Raw genomic sequence first — 13,988 nt, 5'->3', positions numbered from 1 at the left:
GTTCATACTGGGTCTGTGGCAGGGTTCTCCAGTTCATACTGGGTCTGAGGCAGGGTTCTCCTGTTCATACTGGGTCTGTGGCAGGGTTCTCCTGTTCAAACTGGGTCTGTGGCAGGGTTCTCCAGTTTATACTGGGTCTGAGAAATAATTCTCCAGTTCATACTGGGTCTTAGGCAGGCTTCTCTAGTTCATACTGGGTGGTCTGAGATAGAATTCTCCAGTTCATACTGGGTCTGAGAAATAATTCTCCAGTTCATACTGGGTCTTAGGCAGGCTTCTCTAGTTCATACTGGGTCTGAGATAGAATTCTCCAGTTCATACTGGGTCTGAGGCAGGGTTCTCCAGTTCATACTGGGTCTGTGGCAGGGTTTTCCAGGTCATACTGGGTCTGAGGCACGGCCTCCACTTCATACTGGGTCTGAGGCAGGGTTCTCCAATTCATACTGGGTCTGACGTAGGGGTCTCCTGTTCATACTGGGTCTGACGTAGGGCTCTCCAGTTCATACTGGGTCTGATGTAGGGTTCTCCAATTCATACTGGGTCTGACGTAGGGGTCTCCTGTTCATACTGGGTCTGACGTAGGGGTCTCCTGTTCATACTGGGTCTGATGTAGGGCTCTCCAGTTCATACTGGGTCTGATGTAGGGGTCTCCAGTTCATACTGGGTCTGAGGCAGGGTTCTCCTGTTTATACTGGGTCTGACGTAGGGTTCTCCTGTTTATACTGGGTCTGACGTAGGGTTCTCCTGTTCATACTGGGTCTGACGTAGGGGTCTCCTGTTCATACTGGGTCTGACGTAGGGGTCTCCAGTTCATACTGGGTCTGACGTAGGGGTCTCCAGTTCATACTGGGTCTGAGGCAGGGGTCTCCAGTTCATACTGGGTCTGACGTAGGGGTCTCCTGTTCATACTGGGTCTGACGTAGGGGTCTCCAGTTCATACTGGGTCTGAGGCACGGTCTCCACTTCATACTGGGTCTGACGTGGGGGTCTCGAGTCCATCACAGGGACACATGGAGACAAACGAGACAAACAACCATTCACTCTCTCACTCACACCTAGAGACAGTTTAGAGTTACCAATCAGTCTAACATGCATGTTTTTGGTCTGTGGGAGGAAACTGGAGCACCCGGAGAAAACCCATGCATGCACGGAGAGAACATGCAAACTGCACCCAGAAAGACCCCTGGACCGGAATGTGAACCAGGGACCTGCTCGCTGAGAGGCAGCAGCTCTACCAGTTGCACCACCGTGCTGCCCTGACTCCACACCCATTTTCACAAAATATTTTAGGCCACAAATAAATCAAGTTCTCCTTCGGCTGCTCCCTTCTTCACGGCTCACCACAGCCCTCTGTGTGGAGCAGGGGGCCGCCATCAGAGCAGATGGAGGGTTCAGGGCCTCGCTGAAGGACCACAGTGGGGCAAATGAGGATGGAGGCAGGTGTGGGTGCTTCACTTTTCCCACCCAGATTTTGATGCACCAGTCAGTGGACATGAACCAGCAACCTCTCCGTTGATCATAGGCTCGCCTCCTCTAACCTCTGCGCCACCGATTAATCTGAACATGTCACCGTTTGTTTTGTACATTTCAATAATGCAACTCGAAACAGTTTTTACATCATTTTTGAACCAAATGCATGAATGTGTGTAAATGTTTTCTTAAAGAAAGACGAGGATTGAACAACGTGTCCAAGTGAAACCCGACGACTCTGAGTTATTATTGTCTGGTCTAATCACTGTGGCTGCTGAAGCTGCACAAGTTTCACGCTGTAATCACCTCCAAGTGCTGTCAGTCAGCTGACGGAGTTCAAACCAGTTTCTGTTCACGTCCTAAAACTCAGAGGAACAGAGGACTCTAACGGTCCGAGCCCTAAAAGAAAAAAGCATCTAAAAGTGATGCTGAAAAACTTTGTCACGTCTAGACTGGACTATTGCAATGGTTTATCTGGGTGTCCAAAAGTCTTCAGTTGATCCAAAATGCTGCTGCAAGAGTCTTAACTGGAGTTAGTGGGAGAGATCATATCTCTCCAGTTTTAGCTTCTCTCCACTGGCTCCCTGTCAAATCCAGAAGTGAATTCAAAATCTTACTTCTAACCTACAAAGCCCTCAACAACCTAGCTCCATCTTATATTACGGCTCTTATTGTGCCATGTTTTTCTAACGGAGCGCTTCGCTCTCAGACTGCAGGCTTACTCGTGGTTCCTAGAGTTTCCAAAAGCAGAATGGGAGGGCCTTTCGGTTCTCAGGCTCCTCTCCAACTTCCAGTTTCTGTCTGTGAGGCTGACACATTGTCCAGTTTAAAGACTGGGATTAAGACTTTGTTTTTGATAAATCCTATAGCTAGGGTTGGATTGTTATGCTGCCATAGGCTTCGACTACTAGAAGACAAATTAACCTAATTTCCTTAAATGATTTGTTAAAACTGAATAGTTTTCATTTGATACTGTTTAAATCTTAACATGTGATTCTTGACCTGCCATTGTGTATCTATTCCTCTCAAACCCAGCCAGTCGAAGCAGATGGCCGCTTGTTCCGAGTCTGGTTCTGCTAAAGGTTTCCTCCTCATGAGAGTTTTTCCTTTCCACTGTCGCCTTCATGCTTGCTCAAGATGAGTCTGCGATGGAGTTAAACTCAAAGCAGTCGGCTCCTCAGATAAATAACGTTAAATTATTATTTTTATATATGAATACTTGGATAAAACTTAAACGTAGGTTTTGTCTGCAAAATATCTGGGAGGTTTTCTAGCTGTTTTTAATTCTGTATTTTTTTGTAGACTCGGTGCCAATAAAAAAAGGGATGATTTCTTGTGGTGCATCCTGAGCAGGTTTAAAGCGTTGCCCACGTTGACTCAAAAGAGTTGCTCCAGGGGTTAAATGTCAAAGTTTCAGCTGTTTCAGACTCGCGTTGGAAACTCTTCAGTGAACTTTGAAGAGCAGCTGCTGCCTCTGTGGCTCGCTGCTCGTCCACGTCCCCCGAGTGTTCCTCAGGGAGCGTATTTAGGATCATTCTAGATGCTGAAAAGCAGTGGAGAGAACCCTTAGAGCCTTCTACACTTTCAGAGAAGTCCTAAGAATTCAGCACATATACAATGTTATTTCAATTTTTAATTGCATATTTACTTTAATACAAATGTATTTTTGAATATAGTTTCTTTTTTTGTTAATTTCTTGGGTTTCTGTAAACTGCTTTGCAGTTGAGGAAGAAACTTTTGAATAGAGAATAGAATAGAAACAGCCTTTATTGTCCCACGGATGGGAAATTCAAGTGTAACAACATCAGATAAAAAGATTTCACACACAAGTTCCTAAATGTTAAAAACAATATATAAAGAATAAGATGAACAATATTAATAATAATGTTCAATATGTGTTTGGATAGGTTGAATCCATGTTATCCAATCAGATCCCTTAAATTTTTGGTTTCTCGTTGGTTAGGACTTCGCCGTCAGGAGAGAAGGCGCAGCTCAGTCGGAGGCTCTGCGGGTCGAGCGTTGTCACTAACTGACAGGAAAATTAACCAATCACAATGTTGACGCGGAGTGACGCAATGACCGCGTGAGAAAATCCACTCCGAAGTTTCTAGTTGCTCAAAAAAACGACGGTTAAATGTAAAATTTCGGTTAAAAATTGAAAGTTTTCAATGTTTTTGTTTCGATGCTTGATGAAATTTTACTGCAACGGTATGTTCTGTGGGTTACTGCTGAATTTTAATGAGAATTATTGAAATTACACGTTGTTCTTGAACGTAAGAGCCGCATTGCCTGCTGGGTAGTCGGGGCAGAAATGGGTGGACTTTTTCAGGTCATGTGATCAGATGGGTTGTCCTTAATGTTTAGGTTGTTGATGATGACTGTTAAAGGTGTATAAAGGGGTAAAGCACTTCCTGTAAGCAAGTTACCGAATAGCGAAACTGACAGTAAAGAAGAGTCATTGAGTGTTTATAAATTAATCCTAAAATCAATATTTGGATGTAATGGTATTATGATCTCGTTGTGGCGCAGAGTCAAAAGTCACATTTGTAATTTTATTAAAATATTTTTGGGATGAATCCCATTTCCTGCTCTTATCCTTGACCCTTAATTCAAAGTGAAATGTGTTCAATATTCCACTACAGAACAAAGCACTTCTTCAGGAAGCAGATATGTTGTCAGTTCAGGTCGTTTCCATAAAGAGGAGTTTTTATACGCCATGATGCGTTAATCTAGACCGGGGTCCCCAACAGCTGGGCCAAGGAATGGTACCAGGTCACACAGAGCTTATAATAAAAAGGTAAAATTTATAAATATTTTTATAGACACTGTTCTGAGCACCGACTTTAATTAAGACGGGCCAGAATTGAAGCTAAATGTTTTATTTTTGGAGCCTGAGACTTCGTACTCAGGAGTCGGGGCAACGCCCTCAGTAGTCCCGCCTCCAGATCCTCCCAACTCGCTCGCAGGCTGTCAATCACAATGCAACACAACGCTTTTTTTTTTTGTTTAAAGCTTCGACTAACTTAAACTAAACGCAATCAGCAGCAACGTAAGCGTGAAAAATCAACAGCTGAAATAAATGATCCCAGTAGTGTTTTTGAATCGGAATGTACTACTTGTTTATATGGGAGGCGGAGCTTAATACCTTCATCTGACCACTAGGGGGCACTCGCTTCAACTTCCTTCTTCTGGTCCTCTCTCCAGTTATAGTAATTATAATATTTCTTTAAGGTCTGCATGGTGTTTTTATTTTGAAAAGTAACCACTTCTGCTAGTGCGTCTTTTCTGCACTTGACCTAGACGCATTTTTATTGTTGCGTCCACGCCACACTAGTTTTCTTGTATAAAACCAGTTTACTTAAAAAAAAAACTTTTTTTTTTAATTAGGTCCATTATGATAAGAACATAATGCATCAAATAACATCCAACTTGATGCTGCACTTGTTCTAATGATGAAACATGACATGAAAATTAACATTTGTACGTTTTTTTTTTTTCTTCTAAGTACCGTAACTCTGTTTGAAGTGTGCACATTAAAACATGACATACATGAGACTAACCTGTATAAATAAAGGTTGAATGAAACATAACAGGTCACTCTTCTCCTATCCTGACATCTCAAAGAACTTGGACACCCCTCAGTGTGAATACCCAAAACCTTAAAGATGATGATGATGATTATAATAATAATAATATAATGATAATAATAATAATGATAATAATAATAAACCCTTTGACCTTTACAGAAGTGGTTATGGCTTTAAAGTGACTTCTATAGAGGTAGACACCCTTGTGGTTACCACGGGTAAGCAATAGTACCTGGCTGCCCAAATCACAACCCCTCCATTGCTGTGCTTGACTGTGTGAAAGTGCATTCTGGGTAAATATCTGTTCTTTGGTCTCACTGTCTCAGGATTCTCGTGGTTTCTTCAGATGGAGCTTTCCAAACCTAAATTGTGCTGCCATGTTGTTGTTTTTTGGTTTGTTTTTTAAGAGAGAAGAGACTTTCTGCCCCAAACAAACCGTGACCTTTGACCTTTTAACTTGCTAACTGAGGCCTGTAGAGTCTGTGATGGAGTGCATTGCATGGTCTGACCTTCTGGGGGAATTGGCTAACCTGTCTTAAATGTCACCAACTCGTGAATAATGTTTCTCTCCATAGGACGATGGACTTCAAATAGTTTAGAAATGACCTTTGACCCTTCCCTGATTGATGGGCAGTAACAGTTGCTTCTTTAAGGTCATTGCTGATGTCTTTCTGCTTTGGTGTTGTGCTAGCACACTGGACCAGAACCAGTTTAGACCCTGATAAAGACCAGATCAGATTTACAGCTGAAGGACGGCGTCTGAAGCTGAGCGTAAAGAGGTTTCTAAAGCGAGTTAAATCCAGACTTGTTGGACATGGAAGTTGTGCAGCTTGGCTTCGCCACCTGTCCCCTGGTCCCCCAGCTCTCCCAGCATGCCTCAGGGCTGTGGGTGTGGCATCTATATTTACCCCCTGAAGCCAAATGCCCCTGTGCCTGCCTGTAAATAAGCTGCGGGGTATTTTGAGGGGGCTGAAACAGAACACCGACGGCTGGTGGTTTGTTCTGTCTTTGAGGACAGAAGACGTGTATTCGTCTCAAAGTTGGACGGAAAGTCCTGAAGAGTTTTAAATGTCCACTCACTGTTGTATAAGACAAAATGTATAGAATATTTGTTTCTTCCTCTGAAACGGGTTCAACAACCTGAGGTGTCCTGAAATGAGTTTGGATTTAAACGACAAATTTCTGCCCATGGATCAGTAGTTTGAAGCCGTTTCCCTGTTTTCTGTCTAAATCTCCTCCTGGAGGACAGACTGAGGTGTTCAGAGGTTTAAAGGATCCTGGCAGCAGAGGGGAAGTCCCGTCCGTCGCCTCGTCGTCACCGGATTAAGGCGGCAGGTGGTGGAGGCTCGTCCATGTGCTCCCAGTCAGTCATCGGATCAGATTAGCTGCTGAGCTCATTCACCACCAAAACAAACGTGGCCACCTCTTCAGCTCGGGAACGAAAACTCAAAAGAACCATGATTATTCAAATATAAGCACCACTACCCAAAAATATAAACTTACAAAAAAAAAAGAGATGGCAAATATAAATGTGTCATTTGGTGGAAATAAGTTTGATTTAAAAAGGTTTGAAAATAAAGAATTGATTTTTTTTTTTAAGTCTCCAAGGATGTAAGAAAATCAGTAAAATAATGAGGAAGGTTTAATTTCAAACTAAATGGTAATATTTACCGTAATTTCCAGACAACCGAGTGCACCCAATATAAGCCACGCCCACTAAATAAAAAAATAATAATTTTGTACATATCTAGGCCACGCTTGTCTATAAGCCGCGGGTGTCCACGTTGTAACATAAGATTAAGTGGAAAGATTTTTTTTCAACTTTTAACTATATACATACCGGTAACAAATATGTACAGTGTTTCCCCTAGTTTACTTGCCTTGGCAGGGTACTCGTATCTTCCGTGATTTTTGTCGATGGGGGTGGGTGGAGTCTGTGTTGCGTGCACTGTTTGTACCAATGGGCAGACGGCTCAGTGTAAGGAAAGCAGAGAGCTGTAGCTTTTCTAGCTAGCGCATCTGTATTGTGCGCTGCTAGTGCCGGCAGTTGTCGACGGCGGGGGCTAGGCAGGGCGCCGGGTTATGATTTTTTTCCCCCTCTACCCAATGAACCAATGATCATGTTCCTTGTATCATTGGGTCACAGAAGCTTTGACCTTTGACCTTTTCATGCTAACATATCCTAATAAAACGCTTGTTCTCTGAAATGACATCTGTCAAGCAGTTGCTTTTTAAACAGATGAATAACTCAGATGATTGAGCTGATCCCCTCGCCTCCTTCTTGTCCTCCTCCTTGTCCGTGTAGGTCCTGCAGAAACTCGGCAAAGCCGATGAGACTCGGGACACTGCGTTCGAGGAGCTGGTGACGAACTTCAACAAGCAGATGGTCCGCAACAGGTTCCTTCATGATCTCATAGTAAGCTTCGCTCCTCTGCCGCTCCTCTTCCTCACTCGCTGTGCTTCCTGTTTCAGGCCGAAGGCACCAAACTGCAGAGGGACCTGAAGGCCTACCTGTCGGCGGTGAAAAGTGAGTCTGATTTCAGCCCTGCAGGATGAGATAATGGCGCTCTAATCATTCTGTCTGTCTGGTTGTTTCCCAGTGATGCACGAGGCTTCGCGACGCCTGCAGGACTGCCTGGCTGACATGTACGAACCAGACTGGTTTGGAAAGGAGGAGACGGACGCCCTGGCAGAGGTGAGACAAAGACATAGAAGGTTCCTCTGACCTCTCGGCTTGTTGACGTGCTTCCTCCTGCTGACTCTCCTCTCTCCAACTGCATGCCTCTTTCACGCTTCACCCTGAAGGAGATGATAGAGAAGGAGTTGGACTTTAACCTGGAGGTAATGTCCAGCTTATGGTGCGTCCCACACGATGTTTGTGTTGTGGTCACTGTGGGATGCACCGCCACAGCTCTGTAGGACAGGAAGTAGACGTTTGAACACAGTTCTAGAGTACATCAGAGCACAATGTGGCATCGAATACTAGATTATTATGTTTGATTTTTCTTTTAAAACTAAAAGTCAGAAAAGAATCAGAAGCAGTGTAGCAAGGTGAAAACACAACGAAACAAGGTCTGATCTAAGTGTGTCCTTCAGGACACGGACACACTATGGCTGGACTATCACCAGAACGTCACGGACAAGTCTCTGCTGTGCATGGACACGTACCTGGCTCAGTTTCCTGAAATCAAGGTGAGTCTAAAGACTGAGACAATTCAAGTTCAAGGATCTTTATGATCCCCCAAGAGCAATTTGTTCTGCAGCTTGCAGTATAAAATACACTAGAAAGTTCCTGCAGAAACTTTGACGGGTACTGCCACGTTGCAGCCATTTTAAAATTTTGATTTGACAGTGTTGGGATTGACTCTTGGCTACCACCATAACAAATTTCAGCTCGATATCTTCCCTTAGGAGGCCATTTTGGATTTTTAATTTGCATTAGGAATCAGTATTTTTCCTAGGTAACTTGCCATGGCAGGGCGCTCGGGTGTGTGTGGGGGGGTGGACAGACAGAGACACGCCCTGAGCTGCACAGTACACTGCTTATACCGACAGTTTTACAGTTTTCGAGTGGGGGGGGGGGGGTGTCAGCGTGAGGGTTCAGCATGAGGGAAGAGGCTGCCTTTAGCCTTTTAGTGCACCAGTATTGCGGGCCACTAGCTTTTTAAGTTTGCAGATGATACAGCGGTGGTTGGATGCATCACAAACAATGATGAGTCCAGCTACAGGCAGGAGGTGGAACACCTGGAGAACAACCTTCACATCAGTGTGAAGATGACGAAGGAGATGGTCATGGACTTCAGAAGGAACAAACACACACCTACATCCCCTCCCTCCATGAACATAAGAGGATCTGCGGTGGAAGTGGTCTCCAGCTACAAGTACTTGGGTGTGCACATGAATGACAACCTCAGCTGGAGCAACAACACCACCAGCCTGATCAAGAAAGCTCATCAGAGCCTCTACTTCCTCAGACGGCTGAGGCGAGCTGGTCTGGGAAGCTCAGTCCTCACCTCCTTCTACAGGTGTGCAGTGGAGAGCATCCTGTGCTCCAGCATCAACGTGTGGCATGGAGGCTGCACAGCTGCAGACAGAAAAGCTTTGCAGAGAGTGGTGAAGGCTGCACAGAAGTCTGTCGGAATCAGCCTCCCCACCATCACAGACATCTACACCTCCAGATGCAGGAAGAGGGCCACCTGTATCATGAAGGACCCCACTCACCCAGCACAAACACTTTTTGCCCCGCTCCCCTCAGGAAAGAGGTTAAGGAGCATTAAGTGTAGAACCACTAGACTGAGGAACAGCTTCTACCCTGAGGCTGTTACTCACTAATCTCTAAATAGGGTAATCACTGTGAAAAACCACATCGTGCTGCTGATCTGTTTCATGTTGCTGCTGATCTGTTTCATGTTGCTGTGTTCATTCGTACTCATCTGCTCACACAGACTCATGTTCGTGCTGCTGTTCAGCGTATTGTTTTTATGCTACTAGTGCTTAGTGTATTTTTACCATAGTTAACATTTTTCTTCGTTCATATCTTAGGTCTTATTACAGTTTTTCTTTTACATTTTAATACTCTTGTTGGATGTAACTGGGACCCTGTGTACACAATTTCGTTCCACCACATGTACCACATGTGGTGTGAATGACAAATAAAGAACCTTGAATCCTTGAAATTATGTTGCCATGGTAACTCAAAACACCAATAAAAGTAACAGCACGCATCACGGTGCCGAGCCGGTCGTTTTGATATAACATTTGTGGGGGTACACATTGCCGTTCGGGCCACATTAAACTAGGCAGCCACCTATAAAAACAAGAAACAAACATGTAAAACATTCACAAAATCATAACGACTCATGTAAAAACCTAAGTTTAATCTGTGTTTTAGTCTCAAAATACAGCCTATTTAAAATAATTGTCCCCAGGTATTTTTGACTGCTCAGTCTCGACATGTTCAAAGATAACAGACAATATGACTGGTATCTCTCCTAAAATCAATGACCTAAGTTGTTTTTCAAATGTTTATCTTTAAAAAGGAGGATTCAGTCTGGTCAGAAGTCCTTGACAACGGGCCCGTGATCTGGGTCATCATTGATGAAGGATAACCGAATCATCTGCAAATTTTAAAAGGTGGTGCCGTGGATACTGACTGTGCCAATCATTAGTGTGTGAAACAAACAAAAGGGGTGAAAGAACACACCCCTGAGGTGACCCAGTAGGAGAAAAGAGGACATCTGATCAAATCTCACCCACGGAGGAGGTTCAGTTAAAAGCTCAAGCTACCAACAAATGAGAGACACTCAGAAACTTTGCATATGCTCAGAGACCCCAAAGGGAGGTCCAGAGACCGCACCAATAGGACCAAAGACCACCAAGAAACAGAAATTGGTTACACTGACCACTGAGAACAGACAGAGGAAATATAAAAAGTGCCTAAATGTCCACATGGACATGTCCTCCTGGGGTTTTTCCTGTCGGATGTTGTGTGTTCTCTTCATGTCAGAGTTGTTCCGTCCAACAGGCTCGTATAGCGAAGCGTGAGAGGAAGTTGGTGGACTTTGACAGCGCCCGTCATCACTTCGGCTCCTTACAGAAAGGCAAGAAGAAGGACGAAGCTAAGATCGCTAAGGTAACCAGCTGTGCATGTGCGTGTGTGTGTGTGTGTGTGTACGGGGGTGGGGTGGGGGCTTGCACGGTTTGAACGTGGCTGTTGACCATCTGAGGTTTTCATGTAATGTGGCATGAAGAAGTTGTTCTTCCACAGCAAGAACCGTTTGTTCAACATTTATCCACAGTCTCACTTTATTCTGAATCTAATTCGGTTTCAGTTCAAACCAGAGTTGGTCGATCAGTCAGAACTAGTTTCAGTTTATTCTGCAGCTCGTTAACCTTCATTAAACTCATGAAACCGTTTGCTCTGCTTCATCCTAATGAAAATGTTTGTTCTGAACCGCTCTTGTCTGTTTTTGGTCTTTTGTTTCTACACCTCTCTGTGTTCTTCCTGTTCCTCCTATCTTCTTGTCCTCCTGTCCCTCCTCTTCCTGTCCTCGTGTCTCTCTTTCCTGTCCTGTCCTTCATGTTCCTCCTCCCCCCGTCCCCCTGTTTCCCTGTCCTCCTTGTCCTCCTGTCCTGCATGGTGTGTCAGCCGGCAGTTCTGTTGGAGATGGCGGCTCCCAGCTGGGCTCAGGGTTTGATTTCAGCCCACCAGGTGGCTCAGACTAACCTGTCCTACAACCAGGTGAAGCTCTGGTTCTTGTCCCCGTCTTTAGTCCCCCCAAATAACAGCAATTAGTTCATCTGGAGATGCTCCAGGATCAGCACGGAGAGGGCATGTGCAAAAAGTCTTCATCCACTCCTCATTTCCTTCTGTCAGAACTTTTCTGTGAAAACGCGACATGGTGCTAAATGATTTGCTGGTATTTGCTTCACATGCTAAAACTGAGGTATTTCAGCTTAAAGAACCGGTCAACTAGCTACATGGTAAATGTAGCAAACGGCTAGATAGAACTTAAATTAGCAAATTTAACGAAATGCTAGCCGAAAGGTAACTAGCAATGTGTTGCTAAAAGATTAATGAAGCAAAGCACTACCCAAAAGTATCAATAAACTAAGTAATAGTAAGATATAAAATTAGAAAAGTGCTAGTTAAATAAAGCAAAATGCTAGCTACAGCTAAAATAGCACAAAATTGTAACGAAATGCTAGCCAAAAGGCAACTAGCAAAGGGTTGCTAAAAGATTAAAGAAACAAAACACTATCTAAAAGTGTCAAACTAGCTAAAAACTAAAAGTAGCGAAAAGGTAGCCTAAAGCTAAAGTAGCTAAAGTGGCAAAGTATCAAAAACACAAGCTAATAAGATATAAAAGTAGAAAAGTGCTAGTGAAATATAGCTAAATGCTAGCTCAAGCTAAACTATCAAAAAGCTACTTTAATGTAACAAAGGCTAGCCTAAGGCTAAAGAAATAAAGGGTAGCTAAAGGCTTAATGCATCAAAACACTACCTAAAACGGAAATAACGGTTGAATGAAAAATAAAAAAACTAGCTAAAAACTATAAGTAGCAAAAGGGTAGCCTAAAGTTAAAGTGGCAAAATGTATCAAAAACACTAGCTAATAATAAGATATAAAAGTAGAAAAGTACTTGTGAAATATAACTAAATGCTAGGTCAAGCTAACTATCAAAAAGCTACTTAAATGTAATAGCCTAAGGCTAAAGAAGCTAAGGGTAGCTAAAGGCTTAATGTAGCAAAACACTACCTAAAAGTATCAAAAGGCTAACGCAAAGCTAAGACAGAAACGGAGCTCGTAGCTAAAGCTAATTTCAAAGAAAACTGTTTTTGAAGGAATTGAAGAGATCTCATTGTCTTTCTATGATGAAAATGTTTTTAAACTAGGTAAAATATTTTAAAAAGTATAATTAAGACAAAAAAACAAAAGCCGCAGCACCCATCTGCTGAATGAGATCAACATTTTGCTAAACCAATGACTAAAACAGCAGAAAGTCTGCAGCTGGAACATAATTTGAAGCATATTTCTGCAACGTTAAGACATTCAGTGTTTGATAAATAACAAATAAATAAAATTCTGGCTCTGATTGGCCACGTTGGGCCTCATCTGCTGATCCTGTCTCGCTTACAAGCTTCACTTTCAGCCGACTCTTCGTGTTTCTGTAGTTTGAGAGTGATTTTCTGCGTCTCCTGAACATTTGGCGTTGTGGACACATCCGTACATTAACATTTGTGATGACGTGTCTGCAGGCGGAGGAGGAACTGGGCCGGGCTCAGAAAATATTCGAGGAGCTGAACGTAGAGCTGCAGGACGAGCTCCCGGCTCTGTGGGAAAGGTGAGACTCCGGTAAACCCAGAGGCCTGCTGATCCCTCCGATCGAACCCTCAATGTGTGTTTGTGTCGCTTTAGTCGTGTTGGCGTCTACGTTGGCACATTCCAGAGCCTGGCAGGTCATCAGGAGAAGTTCCACAATGAAATGAGCAAAGTAAGCGATTATTGTTAAGATTTGTATCGCTCAGACCATCGATGAACCGATCAGTCGATAAAATCTGCTCCTTTTCTGCAGCTCAGCCAAAACCTGAACGACATCATGACCAAAATGGAGGAGCAACGACAGCTCAAGTAAGCTCAGTCTCCCTATTTCTTCTTCTTCTTCTTTTTAACGATTCTGTTTAAAATAAAAATTGACCACGTGGCGCCTCCTGCTGCAGAAAAGATGCTCCTGCAGCATCAAAGACAGGAGATGGTGCAAAAAGGTAACATCTGCTGCATGGGCATGTTGTGGACTGAATCTGCAGAAGTCAGTTCTTCTGGTTGTATTTGAACTCGTTTCATTAGTTAGTTTTACATCTCATCACCTAAACGCAAAATTTTAAATAATGCACTGATATAAACAAACACAAATTATTATTTGTATGAAAGCTGCTCAGTGAAAAGAGTCAAATCAAAGGTAAAAACGTTATCCTGAACTAAAATGTTTGAAAGAGTTTACAGAGAGTGAGGCAGTAACAACGTAAACAAAGCGGACATTTATCTACAGGTTTTACAGATGAAACCTGAGCGTAAATACGGACCAACTCATCGAAACAAATTCCAGCCACTTTGGCTGTTTCCTTAGGTAAAACAACCCCACTTTACCTGTTTTATCATGGGTTAAAAAAACACATCTTTTGGCTTTTTTGTAGTTAAACACACTTTTGGGTGTTTCTGTAGGTAACGCTTAGCTGTTTTTGTGGGAAACGAACAGGATTTTTGGCTGTTTTAATAGATAAACAAATGCATTTCAGTAGTTTCCTTAGGTAAACAACCCCACTTTGTTTGTTTTGCCTATGGTAGTAGGTAAACAGGCAGAAGTGGGGTTGTTTTAGCTATGGTAAAACGGGTAAAGTGGGGTTGTTTTACCTACGGTAAAACGGGCAAA

At 43.3% G+C, this 13,988-nt stretch overlaps 1 protein-coding gene across 3 annotated transcripts in view; it reads left to right on the top strand.

Moving 5' to 3' along the window:
* bin1b (bridging integrator 1b) overlaps window positions 1-13,988 on the top strand; it is a 23,937-nt gene that overhangs the window by 379 nt on the left and 9,570 nt on the right. Inside the window, exons 2-11 of one of the 3 annotated variants that reach the window (XM_037696653.1) lie at window positions 7,363-7,443; window positions 7,530-7,584; window positions 7,658-7,752; window positions 8,154-8,249; window positions 10,582-10,689; window positions 11,206-11,298; window positions 12,817-12,902; window positions 12,977-13,052; window positions 13,134-13,189; window positions 13,279-13,323. In XM_037696653.1, the coding sequence (XP_037552581.1) occupies window positions 7,363-7,443; window positions 7,530-7,584; window positions 7,658-7,752; window positions 8,154-8,249; window positions 10,582-10,689; window positions 11,206-11,298; window positions 12,817-12,902; window positions 12,977-13,052; window positions 13,134-13,189; window positions 13,279-13,323 (791 nt within the window). The remainder of the gene's footprint in view (window positions 1-7,362; window positions 7,444-7,529; window positions 7,585-7,657; window positions 7,753-8,153; window positions 8,250-10,581; window positions 10,690-11,205; window positions 11,299-12,816; window positions 12,903-12,976; window positions 13,053-13,133; window positions 13,190-13,278; window positions 13,324-13,988) is intronic. The other 2 variants (XM_037696655.1, XM_037696654.1) reach the window with 2 other exon arrangements.

Source organism: Nematolebias whitei, chromosome 23, assembly GCF_014905685.2.
Source record: "Nematolebias whitei isolate Nwh7 chromosome 23, NemWhi1, whole genome shotgun sequence".
In the NCBI taxonomy this organism is placed as follows: domain Eukaryota; kingdom Metazoa; phylum Chordata; class Actinopteri; order Cyprinodontiformes; family Rivulidae; genus Nematolebias; species Nematolebias whitei.
The sequence above is the reverse complement of the archived record's forward strand: the minus strand, read 5'-3'. Positions and strand labels throughout refer to the sequence as shown.